Raw genomic sequence first — 25,752 nt, 5'->3', positions numbered from 1 at the left:
CATTCATTTCTGTTCTCAAAATAATTGATATATGTAAACAATTGTGATCCCAGCACTGATCCCTGTGGAACGTCACTGGTAACAGGTCACAACCTAACATAAAAACCCTATTTCCAACTTGCTGTTTCCTGCCCATGCCAATATACACCCTCCAACACCATGGGCTTTTATCTTATGACTTAACCCTTTGTGAGGTATCTTTTTAAATGCTTTCTGGAAAACCAGATACAACACATCTACTTAAATAGAAGCAAATTACTGCAGATGCTGGAATCTGAAACCAAAAGAGAAAATGCTGGAAAATCTCAGCAGGTCTGGCAGCATCTGTAAGGAGAGAAAAGAGCTGATGTTTCGAGTCTAACTGACCCTTTGTCAAAAGCTGACAAAGGGCTAGTTAGCCTCAATACATCAGCTCTTTTCTCTCCTTACAGATGCTGCCAGACCTGCTGAGATTTTCCAGCATTTTCTCTTTTGTCAACACATCTACTTGTTTGCCTCTATTCATGCTGATTTAGATCTCCTGAAAGAAATCAATTAGGCAGACATGATTGTCTTTTCATGAAGCCATGACTTTGTTTGATTAGAACTAAGATTTTCTAAATGTTTTGCTATTACTTGCTTGATTCCAATTCTTTTCCAACAGTTGATGTGAGGTAAATCAGCCGATAGTTATCCACTTTTTGCTTCCCTCCTTTAATGAATAGGGGTGTCACATTAGCAATTTTCTATCCTCTGGTACTTCTCATTAATCAAGAATGTTTGGAAAATTACAACTAAGGTGGTCACTATCTCTGTTGCTCCCTCTTTTATGATTTCAGGATGCAAGCCATCAGAGCTGAGGGACGTATTTGCCTTTGCCTCATTAATTTGTCTACTACTACGTTTTTAGTGTTGGCTAATGAGACTTAATTCATTCCCAGTATTCTTTGTATTAATGCAATGTTTGAAGTATTTTCCACCATGAAGACTGATGCAAAATATCCGTTTAACTCCTCTGCTATTGTTTTGCTCCCCATAACAATCTCCCCAAATTTATTTTCTCAGGAGTCTATGTTTTGACCTCTATTTTCCATTTTATATATTTAAAGAAGCTTTCCTTGTCAATTTCTTGCTATTTCACCCTCATAGTTTATCTTCTCTGTCCTTGTTATTATTTTGTTCCTCCATTATGGATTCATAATGGCCTTCTTATTTGGCCTTCTTATATGCTCTTTCTTTTAACTTAATACTCTCCTTAACTTCTTTGGTTAGTCATGGTTCGTTTCTTTCTTCTAAACTTTCCTCCTTACTGGGATGTCCTTTTGCTAAAAGTCATGGATTGCCTCCTCGAATGTCTGCTACTACTTGCTTACTGTCATTTCTGCTAATCTGTCCACTCAGTTCACTTTAGCTAACTATCCTCATTTCATTGTAATTCCCTTTCAGTTAAACATAGTTGTTTCCGAACCAAGTTTCTCACTCTTGAACTGAATATTAAATTCTAATGTGTTATGATCATTACTTCCCAGTGGATCTTTCACTCAGATGTAATTTATTAAATCTACTTCATAACCAAATCCAAGATAGCCTGCTCTCTAGTTGGCTCCATGACATATTGCTCTTAGAAACTATCTATAATGCAATCTATGAACTTGTTGTCAGAGCTAACCTTTCCAACTTAACCCAATCAACATGAAGATTAAAGTTACCTATGATTATTGCTTGATTGTTTTTACATGCTCTGATTATTTATTGAGTTATAGCTTTTCCTACAGAGTGCTGACTGTTTGTGGGTCTATACACAACTCCTGTCAATCTCTTCTTTCCCTTGCTTTCTTTTCACCTTCGCCCTAATGGGCTCAACATCATCTGAACTTAGATCATACCTGTTCTCATTTCATCTCTTTTTAATAGTGCTACCCCATCACCTTTTCAATCCCTCTTATCTCTCTGAAAGGTCAAATATCCTTGAATGTTAAGTTTCCAGTTTTGATCTCCTTGTAACCATGTTCACACAGTGGCAATACTCATTTACCTCAACCTGCACTATCAGTTCGTCAACCTTATTGCAAATGCATTGTGCATTAAGTTACAAAGCCTTTAAGTTTGTTTTATTATTGGATTTCCGTGCACTTTTATAGTTGGTTGGTGCAGTATGGCATTGACACATTCTGTACATTCCTTTTATTTTCTAGAAGCAATCAAGTCCAACACTAACCTGCAATCCTACCTTTACCTTTGATTTTCTAGTTTTCCATGCAGCCGAATCCACCTCCTCCCCAACCCCACCGTCTTATTTAGTTTTAAGCCTTTTCTCCAGTCCTAGTTATGCAAGTTGAGAGGACTCTGGTCCCAGCATGATTTCAAGTAAAACTACTGCTGAATAGTTCATGTGGACCTGAGAATATAACTTCATAATTATAAATGTTTCTCTTAGTTACTGAATATGTAAAGTTTCTTTTAAATCTCTTATTCATGACATTTCAGCTTCAAATTTAAACCTTCTGTAAAAGGCTGTATATTTCTTTCACTGTACGTCAATTTTTTTTTAGAAAAAAGTGATTTGATTTAGTTTAATGTGCTTGACATCATCACTGCAGCTTGATGCTGAGAACCCCTATTAACAAGAATGTCATCCACCACCTGGTGAAAAGAGGGAAAGCTCTTACCATGGAGATCATTCGATCTTTTAGTCAGAAGTCAGTGCCTTTGCTTCACTCCAGGTTTCAAAATCCATGCCTAATTTCAAATTAAGTGTTATAAGAAAGTGGGGTTTGCACATTCTCCCCATGTCTGCGTGGGCTTCCTCCGGGTGCTCAGGTTTCCTCCCACAGTCCAAAGATGTGCAGGTTAGGTGAATTGGCCATGCTAACTTGCCCGTAGTGTTAGGTGCGGGGGTAAATGTAGGGGAATGGGTCTGGGTGGGTTGCTCTTCGGAGGGTTGGTGTGGACTTGTTGGGCCAAAGGGCCTGTTTCCACACTGTAGGTAATTTAATCTAAAAAAAAGCATTAATATTTGGATAAACAGGTTTCAGGATACTGAAACAACATCACCAAAATATCTACCAATTGAGTGCAGCTATATAGATAATCACTAGATGTAAATTTCAGCATCAGTGCAAAATGTACATGGAATTACACTTGAAAGTCTAAGCCTTTAATTTCCAGGCACTCATTACAAATGTTTTAATGACATTTTTTATCATTACTTACTGCAAGGATGAGCGAGTACTCTAACTTCATCTATTGCAATGTATCCAGGATGACCCTTTGAAGCAACAGATTCAAAAATAACCTGAAATGGCAAAGTCAGTGATCAATAAATTAAATCTCTATTCCTTAATACACTCAAAAATTAATGAAGTCTAATATTGAAGTCAAGTCCTAATATGTATCACTTAGTTCCATGTAAGCTATTACACCAATATACTAATCAACACAACACATTACTGTATATTTGCCTTTTATCACAGTCTATTAAGTTTTATAAAAAAGAAATTATATTGTATTGAAAAATCTACAAAATGTTGTAACATGCAACCTTGCATCAACTGCCTGGACGTGATTACTGGGAAAGCAATCTAAGGTGAATAAATGATATCAAAATACATAGTGTGATTAGCTTTGTGGAAGACTAACTTACCTCAGGAAGCTATAGGATATATAGTAGACCTTTCAAATTTGCACTATTATTCAGTTAGATCATAGATGATCTGTATTTCAGTTTCATTTACCTTTCCATTAGTCTCCCAGAGAGAAATAAATGAACAGGATGTGGAACAAACAGAGAAAGCTGGAGAAACTCAGCAAGTCTGGCAACTTCTGTGGAGACAGAGAGAGAGTTTTCATTTTGACTTTGATATGACTCCTCTTCAGAAATGAAGAACTCATTTTGGAAGCAATTCTGAACAACTAATAATGGAAAAGAGGAGGTAGTAGATGAATTAATTAGGGTATTTTGCATCAGTCCTCAAGGGATGTAAGGAACATTCCAGAAGTTGCTGAAAATCAGGAAATGGATAGAAGGAAGGAATTCAAGAAAATTTCAATCACCAAGAAAGTAAATAAGCAAATGGGTGGAGTTGCAGGCCAACAGCCTCAGGGTCCTGATGGGCTTCATCTTAGTGTCTTAAAAAAGTAATGAGTGAAATAGTTGATGGATTTGTTTAATTTTCTTAAACACCTTGGATTCAGGGATGTTTCCATTAGATTGGAAGGTAACAAATGTATCTGCTTTATTAAAAAATTAGAGGAAACAGAAATCTGGAATTAGGGGTCAGATTGGTTAACTTCTGTCATAGGAAAAATGTTAGAAGGTATTAATAAAGAAATTATAACAGAACACTCATATGTGCAAGTTAATCAGACGTTTTCTGAAAGGTAAATCACGCTTAAATGATTTATTGGGCTTCTTTGAATCAGTTCTAAATATTATGGGGAAAGGAAAACCTGGTGGATATACTCAATTCGAATTTTCAGAAGACATTTGATAAAGGTTTTGGGGAAAATAATAGCTCATGCCGTAGGGGTTAACGTGGATAGAAGATTGGCTGGTTAACTGGAAGTTGTCATAAATGGGTCAAGATAAAGCAGGGATTGGTGCTGGTCATCGACCTTTTACAATTTATATAAATGACTTGGATGAAGGAACTGGGGGCATGTTTGCTAAATTTGCTGATGTTGCAAGGTAACATAAGCTGTGAAGAGGACATAAGGAAGCTAAAAGGTTAAGTGAGTGGACAAAAATCTGACAAATACAGTAATGTGGGAAAATATAGTATTATCTATTTTAGCAAGAAGAATAGAAAAGCATATTGTCCAATGGCAAGAGATTGCAAAATGGAAATGCTGAAGGTCTCTGCGCCCTATTACATGAAACACAAGTACAATAAGTACTTAGGGAAACTTATTTTTTTGTTGTGAGGGAGATTGAATACCAAAGTAAGAGTTTGTGTTTCAGTCATAAAGGAATGTTAGTGAGACCACAAGAGAATACTGTGTACAGTATTAGTTTCTTTATGTAAGGAAGGATATAAATGCATTGGAAACAGTTCAGAGAAGCTTTGCTGTATTAACACCTGAAATAAATGGTTTTACGCTAACTACTAGAGATTAAAACAATAATTAATGACTTAATTTAAACATATAAGATCTGAAGGGATCTTGATAGTTTAAATGTGGAAAAGATTTTCTTCCTGTGGAAGAATCTAGAACAAGGTACTCTCTTTAAAAGTAAGGCACTTTCTAGTTCAGTTCGAACTAAAGAGAATTTTTTCCCTCAGTAGGCTGTGAGCCATTTGAAATCTCTTCCTGTTTTGTCAATGGAAATAAAGCTTTTGGATATTTTTAAGGTGGAGGTGGATAGATAAACAAAGGGATAAAATTGTTTTTGAGGGTAGGTATGAATGTTGAGTACTGAGATCAGCCATGATCTAATTGAATTGCAGGGTAGGTTGAATGAGAAAAATGGCCGACTTCTGTTCCTAGTCTTTATGTTTGTTTGGGCGTTGCTGAAATTATTTCCCTTCTCTACCTGCCCTTGAGAAGACTGCAATGAACCATCTTCTTGAACTGCTGAAGTCCATATGGCGTAGGTATATTCAGTGTTGAGGTGAATTTCAGGATTTCAACCCAATAACAGTGAGGGAACAATGGTTTAGTTTCAATTCAGGATGGCATGTGATTTTGAGGATTACATGCAGGATGTGGTGTACCTGTGCATGTGCTACCTTTGCCCGTCTAGATGGTACAGTTTGTGGACTAGAAAATACAAGATGCCTTGGTAAGTTGATGCAGGGCATCTTGCAGAACTGCAGTCACTGTGCTCCTGTGATAGAAGTGGTGAAAGTTGAAGATGGTGGGTGAGGTGCCCAACAAGCAAGCTACTTTGTCCTGTATAGTGAGCGATTTTGAAGCTTTGGCTATCCAAACAAGTGACATACTGCTTATTTTGCTTTTTCTCTATAATATGCTTCAATGTATGCTCATTCTGGTGTGAACAAAGCTTTGTTCAGTTGTGCTGACCTGGAGTCTTTGGCACGGTCAGTTCTGTGAATCACAGTGGAGCGGGTTCAACATTGTGTTGGCTCCAATTTAATTCAGCAGGTTATATAATATATATTTAAAATCGTCTTTCCTTTTCCTCAATCACAAACAAACTGAAACACAAAGATTGGGTTGCTGAATAGTTTGTAAATCTTTGTCATGCTCATCTATGCCAGTTGTCAGAAACCATATCACAACAGACTCTACATTATCACTTCCCTACATTATCAATTTGACAACCCAACAATGCTGGCATCTGCACATAAGCTCCAGTTACAGAGCCTGTTAATACAATACAATAAGATTCTATAACCTTACCTGATAGAAGTTTGGCCAAAATGTGCTGATAGCCAGCTCTGTCTTAATCCATCCTTCAGTAACTATCCCAGACACATTCCAGACAGGGTTTCCTTGAGGTCCACCATTAACTTTCACATAGACATTTAAAGCACCAGGACTTGATCGGTCTTTGCTTGACAGAAAATAGTGGAAGTCAATGCAGTGTGTGTCATTCTCTTTTAATATAGGCAATAATAGATGAGCTTTCTGTCCTGAGATCCGTCCAGAGCTGTTCACCATCATAAAGGATCCTAAGAGTAAAAATATTTTTTACGATTAGCATAACGAAGTTCAACTGAAAATACTGTTTCAACTCATTTTGTTTGAATTAATAATGCATACAATGAAACTAAGGTAAAGACCTTAATGAGATCAACCAATCCACTGTACTGCTTACAACAAAGCTTGAAATTTATAGTTGATTCAGTGATCTACATTTATTTTGAATTCTTGTGCATTATTATGGAGGCACCAAATGCAGAAAGCCTACCAAACACCAATTTTCACCTGCATCTTTTCAAGCTGAATATTATTCCATCTATCAATTATTTTAATAAATTCAGTAAAGGTTCTTTATATTTGACAAAAATACTTCCATGAGTGGGCATATGGAATAACAGTTTTTCCAAAAAAAAAATACTGCAAATTTATTTCATTCTGTGGATTCACACTTCCAAAGACCATGCAAGAGCCAAACCCTATTTCCTGTAAGTATATAACTAAATGACATTTGTCGCATTCAATTGCCATTATGAGCATGTCAACAATTTTTTACTTTTAATTCACCTTTTGAAGTTTGAAGTCTGCTATGTTCTCCTCCTACACTATCTATTCATTCTCATTTTTTTCTTATCATGGTAAAATTGCTCATATTCCCTTAACATCTGTTGGAACAACAAAGACTTGTACCAAATTATGTTTAATGTGACAAGGTCAGTTCACTGGAAAACCTCCAGCCATAAATATAATTGCAAACTAGTGAGGATAGAAATATAACCAGATTAGACTTAAGAAAAGCACAAGAAATTGCTCTGTTAATAATTCATGTTTTCTCTGCTTGTTCAAAACATACAATTTGTATTTTAAATCAGATAAATGTAGCAGTTATAAACAATTCTCCTTATTAAAACTATCAGTTTAAAGATCTCAATAATTTCTCAAATTCTTATGTAAAGTGCATAATTAATTTTATGCATTAATTTTGTAAAAGTAGTCAAGAAAAACAGTATTTTCAATATTGTTTGAATTATTCTGTAAGCATCCTGTAAAATATTTCAGCTTGCACTATTCATTTCACTTTAGTAATAGCTTCACAGCAGGGGTCAATATGAATGAATATTTAAGTGTTATAACTTTTTTTAATCAACCTCCCCATTGCTTTTGTTGATTAATATCATTAATAAAATACTATCAGAACCATGTAATGTAATCTCAGAGCTAGCATCAGGTTAATTGTATTCCAGCTTCCTCATTATTGAGTAAATTATCCTAGCCATTTCTGAATAGATCTTTGAAATAATCAAAAAATGCAGTCATTAGACTAGCAGGTAGATTTTTTAAATTATTTGTTATGATAGGTAATCATTTGCCATCTATCGATGTTTGTGAAAAAATATTAAAGTCATGTGTTAAATTTGCTCTGGATGGCCAAAAGCATCTTTGTAGCAATGTGGAGTCACCACCAGCAAGTCAATATGCTGGATTCATAAAATCATTAACATTACAATACACACTGGGAAACAATTTAGTCCATTGTAATTTTTAGCATTTAATTGAAGGTACCTCTGGTACTATGTCAGTTAGCTTCGAATCTTGCTGACTATTCAAGTTCAAATAGTGCAAACAGGTAAAAACAATGACTGCAGATGCTGGAAACCAGATTCTGGAGTAGAGTGGTGCTGGAAAAGCACAGCAGTTCAGGCAGCATCCAAGGAGCAGTAAAATCGATGTTTTGGGCAAAAGCCCTTCATCAGGAATACAAACAGACAGGTGCCATATTCTGAGGATTAGCAGTTCTATATTTAAGAAATGTTCTAACATTGTTATCACTGGTGATAACAATGGGAAATGTTTAGTCTTAAAGGACCTGGCAAAAGTTTAGATTAAAGGCTGTAACGAGACTGTATCGCTGTATGCAATAAAGACCAACTTTCTATTTGAAGTCCCTATTACCTGCTATACTTGGATGCTTGCATTTTGTGACTTATGCATGAGGACTCCCAAATCCTTCAGTGCTGCAGCTTTCTGCAGTATTTTTCCATTTAAAAACACCAGCTCTTCTATCCTTCCTGCCAAATCACACTCACAGTTTCTCTCACTATATTCTATCTATCAACTTTTTGCTCACTCACTTGACATGTCCACACCTTCCTCTAAATTCTGTGTCATTCTTACCTCTTGCCTTTCCATCTATTTTTGTGTTATCTGCAATTTCAGTGATAGTGCATTCTGTCCCATCATCCAATCCATTAACATATATTGCAAATTGTGGCTGCAAGAGTGATCCATGTCGCACTCCACAAGATACATCCTGAAAATATCCCCTTATACTAACTCTGACTCTTATTGGTTAGTCAATCGTCTATCTGTGTCAATACAAGATGCTCTTGTCTTAAGTAGCCTTATGTGATTCACTTCATCAAATGTGTTTTTGATAATAGGACATTGGGTTTAGTGTTGTTACTTGAGCCAATGACACCAGATGAAATCTGTTCTTCTGAGTACCATTATTGTCAACTGTGAGCAAAATCCAATTGCTCCAAATACCACGAGGCATTTGTGGCAGAGTTTTTGACTGAAATTACACATGCGTATTGTCCTCACCAGATCAAATCCTAACTCCAGATGTCACTTATCCTTTCATTAAATATTGCTACTAGAGACTAGCACCACTTATGAAGTCAGAGTTGCTGTTAAATCTACTTAATTTATATCACAAAATAATTTAACTCAATTTGTAGGAGATCAAGTGAATTTATTTACTTTCACAAAGCAATTTGTTCTTTACGAGAAATGTTACACTGTTATGATTGGCTTTTTGATCTGGAAAACCTGTAGGCTCTGGATGGAAAAATCAGTAGAAGTTTATTAGATTTGTTCGGTCCAACATTATGGTCTGCTGATAATTTAATCTTTCACATATGTAACATACAACTTGTCCAAAAAGATTTCACAAAATAAAATGAGCAAGCAAACAAAAGCAATCAATTTTGTCTTGTTCAGATAAAATTACCAAAATGTATTCAGGAATATAGGAAATAGAAGCAGGAGTAGGTCATTCTGTTTCTTGAGCCTTGTATGCCATTCAGATAGATCATGGCTAATCTTCTACCTTAATGCCATTTTCCTCTTCATTTCCACATCCCTTGATATTATACACTGTATGAGGCCCTCAAACTATTATGCCTTTTTCCATTCTTTGAAAAAGCTACTCAGTTACTCCCATTCCCTATTCCTCCCCACAGCTCTATTCCATATCATCTGTTCTCTATCCAATGTGGCCTTATGCACATTGATCCCATACTCGATTACCCATGTCTTGGTCTCCTGTACCCATTCCAATGTTATTCTAGATCCTAAGTTATACCCATTACCCAATCATTAATTTTTACAGCTTGACAGGCCATCACATTGAACGCTTTGAAGGATCTGTTTAATTAATCCCACCCTCCTGCTCCTTCCCCATAGCAATCAAACTCTTATACGCTACCAAACACCCACAGCACGGTGGCACAGTGGTTAGCACTGCTGCCTCACAGCGGCAGAGATCCGGGTTCAATTCCCGACTCAGGCGTCTGACTGTGTGGAGTTTACACATTCTCCCCGTGTCTGTGTGGGTTTCCTCCGGGTGCTCCGGTTTCCTCCCACAGTCCAAAGATGTGCAGGTCAGGTGAATTGGCCATGCTAAATTGCCCGTAGTGTTAGGTAAAGGGGTAAATGTAGGGAAATGGGTGGGTTGCGTTTCGGCAGGGCGGTGTGGACTTGTTGGGCCGAAGGGCCTGTTTCCACAATGTAAGTAATCTAATCTAAAAAAAAACTCTCAATCCCATTACCCAATCCTCCAATCGTTATTCTCGCACAACCTCCATTATAATATACCCCAATTTCCTACTCCAATCATACTTCCCTTATTCTAATTTTGCATCCTTTAATCTCTAGAAATCTACTGATCTTTGTCTGGAATACGCACAATGACTAAAGCTCAAAAGCCCTTTAAGATAGAAAATTCCAAAAATTCACCACCCTTTGAGCACAGGAATTTCTTCTCATCTCAGTCATTTTTTTTTACTTCTCATTCAGAGATTCTGTCCCTGGTTACAGAACCCTCTGCAAGGGGAATGATTTCTCTTGCACCTACTCTGCCAAGGTCTGTAAAAATTCTGTATACTTCAACTAGATCAACTCTCATTATTCTAAACTCTAGAGCATATAGGTCCAGTCTCCTCAAACTCAACTCATCGGACAATCCTGGCATTCAAGAGATCAGTCTTGTGAACCTTCATTACTGTCCCTCTAAAACAACATACAATACTCCAGGTCTAGCCAAGGTTCCATAAATTACAGCCAGTCATCGTTATTTTTGCACTCAAATCCTCTTGCAATAAAGGCCAACATAATATTAACCTTCCTGTGTGCTACATCTGCATGTTGACTTGCAGTGTCTTACAATGAAGAACACCCAGATCCCTTTGCAAATAAACACTTCCAAATTTATCATTTTAAAAACATCCTGATTTTCTTATCAAAATGAATAACCACATTTTAGCTGCATTGTTTCATGTGCCATGTTCCCAAGCTCTAACATTTGTGGTACCCCATTAGTTAGAATGTGCCAGTGGCCTGTTTAAACCTACTGTTTTCTTCTATGCCAGTATATTATCCCAAAACGTGCGCTCTAATTTTATTTACTGACATCCTGTGTGGAACCTTATCAAAAGTCTTTTGAAAGTCCACATCTACCACATCTATTGTTCCCCCATTGTCTCTTCTGTTAGTTACAACTTCAAAAATTCTAGCAAATTGTCAAACATGATTTCACTTTTGTAAATCCTTGTGAACTCTGGACAAATCTACACTTATTTTCTCAGGACCCAGTTTTCACATCCTGTATATTAGATTCAAACATGTTTCCTTCTATTGATGATTTTAGTCTAACACGTCTGTAGTACATTTTCTCTCTTCCTCCTTTCTGAAATACTTGGATTTCATTTGCTACCTTCTCAAAAACAATTTTCACTTATATAGTATCTGTCTAGGAGCTGGATTTTTAATGTAGGTTCAAAAATCTTACAGCTAAAGTACTGCTGTGTCCATCAGGTCATCAATACTTTTCCAGGTAAATGTATTAATTAGTCCAGAGGTGAATAGTTAGTAGAGGTGTTGCTTGTTAGTGGAATTGAGCACTGCATGAACACTCTTAGCACAGGATGACTTTAAAAGGCACATGCCTGAGTATCCTACAACCTAGAGGTCTCAACATTGAGTTCTCCAATTTGAAATAACCTCCTTCCCCCTTCCGAGCCCCTTCCCCTCCCTTCCACTGTTCCCTGCCATCCACCAGATTCATTCCTCCTATTGACCAACCTCCGTATGCTCAACTTGTCTTCACCTATCCCCACTTCACCACTCTGCCCCGCCTCCCCTTTTATCTGCAACTCCCCCCACACCCACCCCCCCAGTCCTGAAGAAGGGTTATACCCAAAACGTCAACTTCTGCACTTCCTGATGCTGCCTGGCTTGTTGTGTTCCTCCAGCCTGCTACCTGAAGGCAAATGGCAGCCATAACAAGGCTTACTATTGCCTTGAAGAATGGAACGGATGTGTTGTCAGAGGCCAGTGATGGCCTGGGCAGATGGCCCAGAGGTCCCAAAGTTCTCTAACACCTTCCTTGACAGTCTGATAGTTGCTGTTGTTAGATAGGAGAGCTATGCTTTTCCCTTCTTCTAAAAGAACAAATCTTTCCAGCCAGACAAAGAAGCGTGCATTAAGGGGACAATGGAGTTGGCAATCAATGAGTCATTTGGAGGAAAGCAATTGCCCAGTGGTATTATTGCTGGACTATTCATTCAGAGACCCTGGTAATGTTTTGAGGACCCAGGTTCGAATGCCACCACAGCGGATGGCGGAATTTGAATTCAATTTTTAAAATCTGGTATTAAGTGTGAATCCATTCTGATTGTCAGAAAAACCCATCTCAGTCACAAATGTCCTTCAAGGAAGGAAACTGCCATGCTTACCTGGTCTAGCCGACATGTGACTCCAGACCCACAGCAAATGTGATTGACTCTTAGCTTCCTTCTGGGCAATTAGGAATGGGCAATAACTGCTGCCTAGCCAGTGATGCCCTCATCCCATGAAAGAAGAAAGAAGAAGACAAGGACCTGGATATAGTCCGGAAAGTGCTTTAATGATCTATTGAGTTCAGCAAGATGCATGACAGTCAAGGGACAAGCTTGCAACTTTATATACACCACACACACACACACATGCACACAGGCTGAGCAGATTGCAAGCCCATAGTTCTCTTTAACATTATCAAATCAAGTGGTCAGTCACACCAATGGTGCATCAGCAACCCTCATATTGGGAAAGGTTGAACAGAGACCATTTGGAATGGAACATCTCATATGAATATTATTCTAGAATGGGCGAGTGAGGATAACCTATTCATAAATCTTTCCCACTAAGAGGGAAACACATTAACATGCTTGGCCACACAACAGTTGAATGTTGTATTTGATAGTACTCTCGAATTCACATGGTGTTCTCAATAGCTAGACCACAGCTTGTCCTAGACTCTGTTTTCCCTGTGCCTCTGAATTGAAAATTCTTAGCTGTTACTCTGTTGAGCTCATTTTGAGCCTCTAATGAGCTCAGGAAGCTGTTGAGCAGGTGCCTGTAGGTTATTCGCTCTTGCCTCCTGCACTTCCTTTGAAAGCAGCATTGTGTCCGCAGGTGTTGGTAACCAATCATGCCATCATCTGAGTACAGGATTTGCAATGTGTGCCCACACCCAGCATCATTTTAAATCCAGTGCTAAGTAACTGAAATAATTGCACAGATGCCCGGTCCCGTCATCAAGCCACCCTTTATTGACCAGTAAAAAAACACTGGCTGTGGCTTAGAATCAGCTTAGAATCAGCTCTTGAACTGAAGAGATTCTCATCTGGTTGTTTCTTTTTCCCTCTTCCTCCGCACACTACTGCCAAACTGCAGTAGTGCTTATTTCCCCCCAGCACTCATGTCGTGTGCGTGTAGGTGTAGGATACCGTGAAGAAACACTGACTGCAGAAAACTTTATTCATATTCCACCACCAGGAAGAAAAAACACCTGAGTGGTTGGTGACAAGCACTGCCCCATTCCTTTAGGGCAAAGGCTGTGTGAACAAAAATGTGAAGGGGAGAGTAGGATTCAGTCAAAATACAGTTAGATTTTTAGATTACATTACAGTGTGGAAACAGGCCCTTCGGCCCAACAAGTCCACACTGACCCGCCGAAGCGTAACCCACCCATACCCCTACATTTACCCCTTACCTAACACTACGGGCAATTTAGCATGACCAATTCACCTGACCTGCACATCTTTGGACTGTGGGAGGAAACCGGAGCACCCGGAGTTGTTGGGGGAAACAAAGCACTCCACGCCCCACGGTGCCCACGTGTACTTGAATACCTCGAGGGTGTTGCTAGACACCACATGCTCCTTCTCCAGGGACACCCAGACCTGAACTTAACTGCGGAAGAGGGGAAGGCAGTCGGCCATATGACGACCTCTATGGCCCTCTGTCTGGACCTGTTAATGGGCAGCCTGGTCAGGGCCAGACCCATGACGAGATCCTCTGATCTGCCTCTCCCCTCCACATCCCTCCAGTGCCCAAAGATCAGGAGCATGAGACTGAATTGCAACCAGAAACATGAAAGAAGATCTTTAAGAAAACTAAAAAAGGGAGTGCAAATGCTCACACCCCATTTTACATGGTCCATGCACTCCACAGCACCACAAAACAAACAGCTGGGCTGGGAGTCCATGAACCACCACAATCTGCAGTTGTATGGGATTGCTGCATGCAAAACCCTCCACTTCAGATCCCCCGGTGAAAAAGAGGGAGGACTCCTGCATAGAGAGCCCTCCATGGGGGATCTCCACCCCACAGAGACAAGTGGGCATGCTCAGGCATGTCCAGGTAGTGGATAAAAGAGAAGAGGTGGATGGTGTGCAGCAGCAGTTGGTACAGCCCACTATTTCACATCCCTAAGAGGGACACATCCAAAATTTAGGAGGTGGCTCAGGTTGTGGGGCACAGGCTCCTGTGGAAGGTCAAAGATTCTGGGGCTAATCTGAAATTCCGTCTGAGCAGGGGACCAAGGGGAACCTAATCTCCTGGTTATATTGGTCAGCCAAGGCTTTCCTGTTTGGGTTGTTAACCTGGGCCAATCAATCAATGACCTTGTAAACAACAAGGTTTAGCTGATCCCAATTAGTACAGTAACACTTTGAAGATGCTTCATGGAGGGATAATCAGATCAAAATAAACCCAAAACTGTGAGGGAAATATTTAGCATGACTAACAGCTCAATGGAAGAAGTGAAATATGAAAAGGGTTAATTAAAATTAGAATATGCTGTAAAAGGAAATAGTTAAAGAACAACTGTTACAAAATAGCAACAACTTGCGAGGTTGTCACAGGAACATGAATAATTTGAGATGGTGGTCATTTGGCACGTTGATGGTTTGCAAAAGAACAATCCAGCTTCATAACATTCACCAATTCTTGGTCTATAATGCCAAAAGTTACAGCAGTTCGATTGCGCATCCAAATACTTTGTGAATATGACGACGGTTTTTACACTTAACATTCTATAGCAATAAATTCCATATCCCACCACCTTCTACATGAAAACATTTTTTCCCTAATTCCCCTCTCATCCTCTGAGCAATTACTTTAAACTTATGCCCCTACTTACTGATCTCCTCTTTGCTAATTGAAATAGATTCATCCTATCCATCCTATCTGGGCCCATTGTAATTGTACACAATTCAATTATGTCTTCCCCCACAGCCTCCCCTGTTTCAAATGAAACAACTCAAACAATTTAATGCTTCCTCATAATTAAAATTTCTAATTTTGGCATCATCCTTGTCATTATTCTGGCAAATTCTCTTGTGATTTCAGACTTCCAACACTAGAACTTCACACAATACATCAGATATGGTCCAGCTGGTATGTTATACATTTTGAGCACAGGCATGCTGCTCTTAAGCTTTGGTTAATAAAGAATAGTAATCCATATGCTTTCTTGACCAATTTATCTCACCAGTCATGCTACTTTTAGTGAACATGTGCTCCAAGGATCCTCTAACGTTATAAATATCCAATCACGTTATTGGATACTGTGTTGCCTTATTTGTCCCCTTCAAATAATTTCCTTCATGTATGAGTTCACTTTTGTTTGTTACCTTTCTGTGCATCTACGCAATTCATTATATCTACCAGTAGGTTACAGGTTTCTTCCTTGCTTCTGATCATATATCCGATTGTTGTATCTTCCACAAACTGCTTAATCATGCCTTCTACATTTAATCTAAATTATTAATAAACACCATTTAAAAATAAAGAGAATCTGGCAATAACCCTGCAGAATTCCAGTGAAAGAAGCCTTTCAGTCACAAAAATACAGCATAGCTATTTTCCTCTGCTTCTTATCAATAGCCTAATATTGAAGCTCACTTACCATTTTTCTTTGCATCTCATGGCTTTAATTTTTGACCAAATCTATAATCTTGATCTGAAAGGCCTTGTTAAAATACAAATAAACTGGATCAAGTGCACTACTCCCCACCACCCCAGTTACCTCTTCAAAATATTCTATTCAATTAGTCAATCATGAGTTTCATAATAAATTCAAGCTGGCTGTCACTAATTAATCTGTGCCATTCCTATGAATCAATTCTGTGAGTCAAATCTTTCAAACAATGTATCTATTTTTGAGGTTAACTTTTTCTCTTATTTCAAAAAGAAGAACATTAGCAGTCCTCCAGTTCTCTGCAGTCTGCCGACAGCCAGAGTGGATCTGGAATAATTGTCATCAGATCCTTCATACATCCTCCTGTGTTTCGCTTGACATTCATTTTATCTGGGTCTGGTGATTTACCTACTCTCAAAGCTGCAAAATTCTTTCATATTTTCTCGTTTCACTGTATTTATCTCATCCAATGTTTTGCACACCTCCTTCTTAGCTACAAACGTCTGCACCACTTCCTCTGTTCAAAAAACAAGGACGATGTATTGATTAAGAGTTACACCTACATCTTGCACTTCCACACCTACACACATTAGTTAATTATCACTTCAAAATCCATGGCTGCCAATTTTTTTCTAAATCTCTATTTGTCACGGAAAGACAAGTATTAATACAGCCCTCGTACAAGCATTGAACTCTCAAAAAAGCTTTGTACAAATTTAATGTTGTATTTCATTCAATAAAAAAAAATCAAAGCCCTTCCAGGATTTTGCCTTTTTTGATGGAAAACGTAATTCTGTAAGTTAGAGCATTACAGAGCGACTCTGTTGTGAGTTGCCAACAACATCCAAGATAAGTGATTAAAGACAGATAAATTTCCTGGCATTGTTTGTCTGGGAAACCTTGGAAAATTACCTTCAGGAACCCAAGTGGTCAGAAGTATTATATTTTAGGATGTTGTATTTGAGACAGAGTTATTGTTATGTTTTAAGAAGATTACATACTGAACAGTTCATTCTTTGATCTATCGTTCCCTGCTGCTACAACGAAGCAATTTCAATTCCCAGGAAGAACTCTTCTGTTCATGCCACTGATTTAAAGTTTCCTCAGGATGTATAGAAGAAAGAAAAGCAGTAGAGGAGATTAAGAAATTTAATCTATTCTCATCAACGTTAAGAGATTTTGATGGTTCAAGCTGCTGAAGATTTGTTTTGTGACTCAGTCCTCCTTTGATCAGTCTTTACTGCTCTTGTCTTCAAATCATTGGCAGTGTCATTTCCAAATACCAATTCTTGCAAGAAACTGGCACCAGGGTCAGCCGATGTATTTCCTTCCAAGGTGGTGATGGAGCACATTAGTCCATCTCCTTCCTCAGAAAGAGTCAGCAACACTGTTGGAGCAAGGTGTCTTTATTGGAAAAGACTGCTAGTGGTTGGCAAGGAAGGGTCAAACAGAAGTAGGATGAAAATGTAACAAGTTTATGATGTATAGTTTGTAGGGGATTGAGGTTGGTGTGGGAGGTGGGGGGGTGGTTTCAGTGTATGGAGTTAATGCGTAGTTGGTTAACTGCACTGGATCATCAGTGATGTCAGATTATTTGGAATTGGAACGAGAGTTTAGAATCATGCTCCATATCTGGAGTAAATAGTTAACAAGTGTACATGAATTTGCATTAGCATGGTATCCAATCCTCTTTGAAGATTCCCAGAATATACTCATGTTGTTCCCGGTACGGAGGAGGGAGGACAGGTCTGAAGACCTCCTCATGGGTCTGTTCCTAGGCCTGGTCAAACTGGCCATAAACAGGTCCAGGCAGTGAGCCATGGAGGGGGTTGTTAGGGCTGACTGCCTGCCCCTCTTCCGCGGTTACGTTAGAGCCAAGGTGTCCTTGGAGAAGGAGTACGCAGTCTCCACCAACACCCTGGAGTTGTTCAGGGAGAGGTGGGCACCGCAGGGAGTGGAGTGCATTATCTCCTCCTCCAATTCTATTTTGATTTAATCCCTGCCCTCCCCTTCACTGTTTGATCACACAGCATTGCCCTTTGATGTGAAGGGCACTGCTTGTCACTGGTCACTTGGATGTTTCCTTTCTTCCTGGTGGTGGAAATTGAATAAAGATTCGTACACCTTGTGTCTCTCACTGTGTCTCACACCTGCACACACACAAAGAATAAGCACTACCGCAGTTAGGGGTGGTACCAGGGGATTGGAGAGTGGCAAATGTTGTGCCCCTGTTCAAAAAAGGGAATAGGGATAACCCCGGGAATTACAGGCCAGTTAGTCTTACTTCGGTGGTAGGCAAAGTAATGGAAAGGGTACTGAGGGATAGGATTTATGAGTATCTGGAAAGACACTGCTTGATTAGGGACAGCCAGCACGGATTTGTGAAGGGTAGGTCTTGCCTTACAAGTCTTATTGAATTCTTTGAGGAGGTGACCAAGCATGTGGATGAAGGTAGAACAGTGGATGTAGTATACATGGATTTTAGTAAGGCATTTGATAAGGTTCCCCATGGTAGGCTTATGCGGAAAGTCAGGAGGCATGGGATAGAGGGAAATTTGGCCAATTGGATAGAAAACTGGCTAACCGGTCGAAGTCAGAGAGTGGTGGTAGATGGTAAATATTCAGCCTGGAGCCCAGTTACAAGTGGAGTTCCGCAGGGATCAGTTCTGGGTCCTCTACTGTTTGTAATTTTTATTAATGACTTGGAAGAGGGAGTCGAAGGGTGGGTCAGTAAATTTGCAGATGATACGAAGACTGGTGGAGTTGTGGATAGTGAGGAGGGCTGTTGTCGGCTGCAAAGGGACTTAGATATGATGCAGAGCTGGGCTGAGGAGTGGCAGATGGAGTTCAACCCTGCCAAGTGTGAGGTTGTCCATTTTGGAAGGACAAATAAGAATGCGGAATACAGGGTTAACGGTAGGGTTCTTAGTAAGGTGGAGCAGCAGAGGGATCTTGGGGTCTATGTTCATGGATCTTTCAAAGATAGAGCTTGTAAGAAGGCCTATGGTGTATTAGCGTTCATTAGCAGAGGGATTGAATTCAAGAGTCGTGAAGTGATGTTACAGCTGTACAGGTCTTTGGTTAGGCCACATTTGGAGTACTTTGTGCAGTTCTGGTCGCCTCACTTTAGGAAAGATGTGGAAGAGGAGAGGGTGCAGAGAAGATTTACCAGGATGTTGCCTGGAATGGAGAATAGGTCGTACCAGGATAGGTTGAGCGTGCTAGGCCTTTTCTCATTGGAACGGAGAAGGATGAGGGGTGACTTGATAGAGGTGTATAAGATGATCAGGGGAATAGATAGAGTAGACAATCAGAAACTTTTTCCCCGGGTACAACAGAGTGTTACAAGGGGACATAAATTTAAGGTGAAGGGTGGAAGGTATAGGGGAGATGTCAGGGGTAGGTTCTTTACCCAGAGAGTGGTGGGGGCATGGAATGCGCTGCCTGTGGGAGTGGCAGAGTCAGAATCATTGGCGAACTTTAAGTGGCAATTGGATAGGTACATGGATGGGTGCTTAAGCTAGGACAAATGTTCGGCACAACATCGTGGGCCGAAGGGCCTGTTCTGTGCTGTATTGTTCTATGTTCTATGTTCTATGTTCTAGGCGGTAGTGTGGGGGTTAAATAAAAAAAAATATGCTCATGTTGTTTACACAATAGCATCTCTTTAAGGCCTTGCAGGATTTGTCAACTGCCAGCCCCAGCCATCCGCGTGCGAACTGAGCATCAGCTGACATGGCCCAAGTGCCTCATGCCTCTCTTTCCCATGGGTGCTTTCACTGCTTTGAACTCCAATCTTCCAGCAGCAGGCTCATCATCAGCTGAACATGGCAGGCTCCACATGGCAGCTCAGAATCTCCATCCTGGGATCAGGCAGCAGTGGCCCTGTTCTATGAGCAGATGTTTGTAGCAGCTGATGAGGCACAGGGGTATAGCTCATTAGACTGGCATCCATCCACTGCAACCCAAGCATTAAGTTAAGAATTCGATGTCAACCCCTTGTCAAAATATAAGAAAAGATAAAGAAACCATACATAAGACCTTAATTTATCTGTTTTCGGTTTGGCTACCAATTTTTTCCATCTCATTCTGCTTTTCTTTGTTTTTCTTTATGCTACTCTATTTGTAGCTGAAAAGTATATGCAGAGTCCTGCAACTAATGTAGACTAATTTTTTAAAAATTCCATCAGCCTTTTCCTGAAGCAGAGGGGCAGGCTGCCAGTTCTTTTATCACTCCATCTGAAAACTACATTATTTAGTACCTGAGTATCAATGGATCAACTGAGGTACTACTAACATGTCCAATTCACTTCTGACTGTTGGCCATTTCCTGTTTTTAAGTCACAAAGCAAATAGCCAGCAGTTGGAAACCTTAGGCCTTCCCCTAAACTTATTACCCAGCCTTTTCAAACGATAAATGTATAGCAGAAAGTATCTTTTGTGTTGACACTCATCATAAAGCAGAACAATAAGTCCCTGACCATACTTTGTGGCTCATTGTGAATTTCCTTCAAATTTTCTCTCTTATGTCTCAGCTTCAGACATAGACATTATTTTTCAGAATAAATTGAAGCTTGACCAGAACATGTTTATAACTGTTTTTCCTAAACTCTTAAAAAAAATGTCAGACATAACCAGTTGAAATTACCAACTGGATACCTAAATTTCAAGGGAAAGGATTAGTCTCCCCAATTGGGCAAAGCTGTTTTAAATACTTTTAAGTTTCATCGAAAAATAATCACATCTCTAGATATTTTAATCCATGTGTTCACACATGTTAGGATACACTTCTGTGGTAGGTAGATTTAAATATCTGGGCATGCTGGTACCCTACCATGTCTCACAGGAATCTTCCAGTCACAAATGTATCATTTTCAAGTAACATTATAAATACAGATAGTGTTGTGTATTTCCTGCAGTTTAAAGAAATAACTAACATTGCCGACTGTTAACTGTCTAACTCCTATTCAGAAGAATTAAAATACACTACTTTTCTTATCTCTAAAAAGAACTGGCTGATGTGTCCTACTTCTTACATTGGCATTAGGTTTATTTATGAAGCAGTTAACTGTTAGAAGAGCAAAAGGGAAGAGAATATTAAAATACGAGAAGGTTGTCTCCATCCAACCTATATTGTAGAAACATTCGTTGTTCCAACTATGCACACGTATAGTTAACATGAAATCATAAATGTTTTACAAATTATTTGATGGCAGAAATTTATGGAGTTTCAACTGAGCTCTTGATTGTATTGTTAAAAGAAACTGAGGTGTCTTTCCCACTGATTACTGGCAACTGTCTGCAGCTGGGAGTAATCAGCTAACCAGAGAATCCATTGATTACTGTTCAAATGAAATGATGTTCCATAGCTTTGCATAAATTGTGAAGTAGCACTGAGATGAATGCAGGTTTTTCAACAATGGTTGAGTCTATTCCGACTGCTTGTAATGATCGTATTTAACTCATTCTGTATCCAAGCTGATTATTTTCATGTTAATATGGAAACAAATTTAATTAATGACTAATATAATTAATATGATTATTACATTTCATTTTAAAATCTCCAAATCAGATTTAATAAACAATAGAATACATTTACAGTCTGCTCTTGTTAAGTCAAAGCCATTTAATTTTAATTTGAAACACATGAGGAAAATTCTTTTGGACTATCTAGTCATGTCAAATTATCCAAAGAATTGTAATTCTCAAGTATAACAAATTTCCCTACATTACAACAGTGACTACAACTCTGTAGTGTTTGATTTGAGGTCATGAATGATGATATGAAAATATAAGTTATCTTTCCCATTTACAGATTGGTAAATGAACAGAGGTTTTTCTTTCAAGCTGCTGCAAGTAGTTTTTGTCTGCTTTGAATTGTCTGTACACCTGACAAAAGCTATGAAAGAATTTCTGAAATGGCAAATTTATGATTCACTAACTATAGTGAACTAGAGGGAGAATGTGGAGTTATCAGCACCCAGGTATATCAGTTCTGAAATTCAGAGGAGGCAGGAAGGAGCAGGATTTTCCTGAAAATGCAAAGTTTTGACTGAATTTTGTGACTGGATCTCATTATCATGTTTATTTATTGTCCCCCTGCATTGTTACTGGCCAGATTTACATGCCAGCCAGATGTCATGTCTAAAAGCCAGCTATGTAAGGGGAGTACTGAAGTCAATCGACATCTCCAGAAAAGACCACAAGCAGAGATATTGGTCTGGCAGTTGGGAGCAAAGGGATATTCAAAATATCATAGGATGGATGTTAAAGCATTTAAAATATTAGAGAGGGAACAGGTATATTACAGAATTGGCAGGGGATATATGATACACTTGGTTCCAACAAAATGTTGTAACTTGGAAGGCAGCACTTTTGCTTCTCTTGACCCACAAACAGTGCCAGAAAGAGATGGAGTCAACTGCTCACACCTTTCTTTAACTGTTATGTTTGCCAATTCTTGCAATACCTGAAAGATCATTGTTAGGTTTAAATAGCAATTACAAGATCAGATACAGAATCCTCATTTGCATATTGCAGTCTCAATATGCGTCTTCATACCCTCAAATTTCATGGTCATCATGGAAGCAGACAGATGTGACTTGGGCTGTGTTTTCCAAATTTGCTGCTGCTATCTTCACAGGATGAGCTAATGAATACCAAATGGAGGGGTCAGTTTAGTTTTTTGTGGACACACAAAACCGAAAATATTTCAAAGGTATTGCTCAATCATCATCAAACAGGAACATATAATTCAGATATCTAAGTAAATTTTCCAATGCACATTCCTAGCAGAGCACCTGTCTGGCAATACATATCAGAACAGAGTCATGGAGGTGTACAGCACAGAAACAGACCCTTTGGTCCAACTCATCCATGCTGACTAGATATTCTAAATTAATCTTGTCCTTTTTTATTGTAAGTAGAAGATAGAGGGTGGTGGTGGAGGGTTGATTTTCAGACTGGAGGCCTGTGACCAGTGGTGTGACACAAGGATCAGTGCTGGGTCCACTGCTTTTCGTCATTTATATTAATGATTTGGATGTGAAAACAGGAAGTATGGTTAGTAATTATGCAGATGACACCAAACTTGGAGGTGTAGTGGACAGCAAAGAAGGTTACCTCAGTACAATAGGATCTTGATCAGATGGGCCAATGGACCGAGGAGTGGCAGATGGAGTTTAATTTAGATAATGTGAGATGCTTCATTTTGGAAAGGCAAATCAGGACAGGACTTATACACTTAATGGTAAGGTCCCAGGGAATGTTACCAAACAGAGAGACCTTGGAGTGCAGGTTCATAGCTCCTTGAAAGTGGAGTCTCAGATAGATAGGTTTAGTGAAGAAGACATTTAGTATGCTTTTGCTTATTGGTCAGCGCATTGAGTATAGGAGTTGGGTAGTCATGTTGCGACTGTACAGGACATTAATTAGGCTATTTTTGGAATATTGTGTGCAATTCTGGTCTCCCTGCTGGAAGAAGGACATTGTGAAACTTGAAAGAGTTCAGAAAATATTTACAAGAATATTGCCAGGATTGGAAGGGTTGAGCTATATGAAGAGGCAGGGGCTGTTTTCCCGGGAGTGTCGGAGGCTGAGGGGTGACCCTATAGAGGTTCATAAAATCATGAGGGGCATGGATAGGGAAATAGTCAAGGTCTTTTCCCCGGGTTGGGGTCTCCAGAACTAGAGACCATTGGTTTAGGGTGAGAGAGGAAAGATATAAAAGAGACCTTAGGGGCAACTTTTTCAAGCCGCAGGTGGTGCATGTATTAAATGAACTGCCAGTGGAGCACTTGGCCCATATCCATCTTAATCCTTCCTATTCATGTACCCTCCAAATGCCTTTTAAATGCTGCTATTGTACTAGTCTCCACCATTTCCTCTGGCAGTTCATTTAATACATGCACCACCTGCGGCTTGAAAAAGTTGCCCCTAAGGTCTCTTTTATATCTTTCCCCTCTCACCCTAAACCAATGGTCTCTAGTTCTGGAGACCCCAACCCAGGGAAAAGACCTTGACTATTTCCCTATCCATGCCCCTCATGATTTTATGAACCTCTATAGGGTCACCCCTCAGCCTCCGACACTCCCGGGAAAACAGCCCCTGCCTCTTCATATAGCTCAACCCTTCCAATCCTGGCAATATTCTTGTAAATATTTTCTGAACTCTTTCAAGTTTCACAATGTCCTTCTTCCAGCAGGGAGACCAGAATTGCACACAATATTCCAAAAATAGCCTAATTAATGTCCTGTACAGTCGCAACATGACTACCCAACTCCTATACTCAATGCGCTGACCAATAAGCAAAAGCATACTAAATGTCTTCTTCACTAAACCTATCTATCTGAGACTCCACTTTCAAGGAGCTATGAACCTGCACTCCAAGGTCTCTCTGTTTGGTAACATTCCCTGGGACCTTACCATTAAGTGTATAAGTCCTGTCCTGATTTGCCTTTCCAAAATGAAGCATCTCACATTATCTAAATTAAACTCCATCTGCCACTCCTCGGTCCATTGGCCCATCTGATCAAGATCCTATTGTACTGAGGTAACCTTCTTTGCTGTCCACTACACCTCCAAGTTTGGTGTCGTCTGCATAATTACTAACCACACCTCCTGTGTTCACATCCAAATCATTAATATAAATGACGAAAAGCAGTGGACCCAGCACTGATCCTTGTGTCATACCACTGGTCACATGCCTCCAGTCTGAAAATCAACCCTCCACCACCACCCTCTATCTTCTACCTACAATAAAAAAAGAGTTTTGTCCATTTATTTTAATAAATGGGAAAATCAATGACATTTTTAAAGAAGGATGAGTGCATGAATAGGTGCCATTGGTAAAATCTCCAAAATCCATTCGGCAATACACTGTGGTCAGCATTGATAAATTGGAATTAATTTTACTTATTGCTGTATAACAATGAATTGCTGAAGCAAAACTAATTCTGAAATTTATTTTGTCTCCCATTTGTATTTTATTCATGAAGGAATGAAAAAAGGAAGGGGATATAATTACGATGCAACAGTGGCATTATTTAAAGAAGATTATTACTGGCCCACCTTCTTTGTTGCACTTATCCATGAAAATGGTAATGTATTTGATTTGACCTAGTTTTCATGCAGCTGAAATTTTCAAGCTCATCCATCTGTTTTACACACATTGTATTCATGGTACTATCCAGATGTGGAAAATCTCATTGATTACATAGAAGTAGTAGAACTGAATGGGATTTTTTGTTATTGCAAAGTCAAAGTCAGTTGTAAAATACTCAAGTGTACCCTAAAAGGACTGAAATAGGGAAATAATGTCACAAAGTGTTTTGTTCTGAACTAAGGAGAAAGAGTTCGCTGAGCTGCAATAAATTACATTTCTATTTGAAAATGTCATGGTAATATGGGTAATACATTTGCAACTACAGAACCATTTATAAAGAATCATATTGTGCATTCTAAGCTGAGAAACAATTTGTAACAGATGGCATCTATGTGCTTGCATACTGACACCTCATCTTGTTCCTCATTACTGCTATAAAAAACGTCATTGAGGTTTTAATTGTTTCCTGTATTTTTCATTTAAGCATATGTGTCTTTAGACAAATGAAGTGTTATAATGTACCAGAACTCTAAGGAAAGAG

General features: G+C 39.1%; 1 protein-coding gene across 7 annotated transcripts in view; it reads right to left on the bottom strand.

The window, feature by feature from the left end:
- The window catches only part of ptprt (protein tyrosine phosphatase receptor type T), a 1,424,809-nt gene that overhangs the window by 842,049 nt on the left and 557,008 nt on the right, over window positions 1–25,752 (bottom strand). For all 7 annotated transcript variants that reach the window (XM_043710562.2, XM_043710557.2, XM_043710558.2 and 4 more), the window contains 2 exons: window positions 6,343–6,614; window positions 3,193–3,274 (listed from right to left, as the gene is read on the bottom strand). In XM_043710562.2, coding sequence (XP_043566497.1) covers window positions 3,193–3,274; window positions 6,343–6,614 — 354 coding nt within the window. The remainder of the gene's footprint in view (window positions 1–3,192; window positions 3,275–6,342; window positions 6,615–25,752) is intronic.

The sequence above is a fragment of the Chiloscyllium plagiosum genome, unplaced genomic scaffold (assembly GCF_037043375.1).
Source record: "Chiloscyllium plagiosum isolate Xiang-an unplaced genomic scaffold, Cpla_swu_hap1 HiC_scaffold_15, whole genome shotgun sequence".
Lineage (NCBI taxonomy): Eukaryota > Metazoa > Chordata > Chondrichthyes > Orectolobiformes > Hemiscylliidae > Chiloscyllium > Chiloscyllium plagiosum.
The sequence above is the reverse complement of the archived record's forward strand: the minus strand, read 5'-3'. Positions and strand labels throughout refer to the sequence as shown.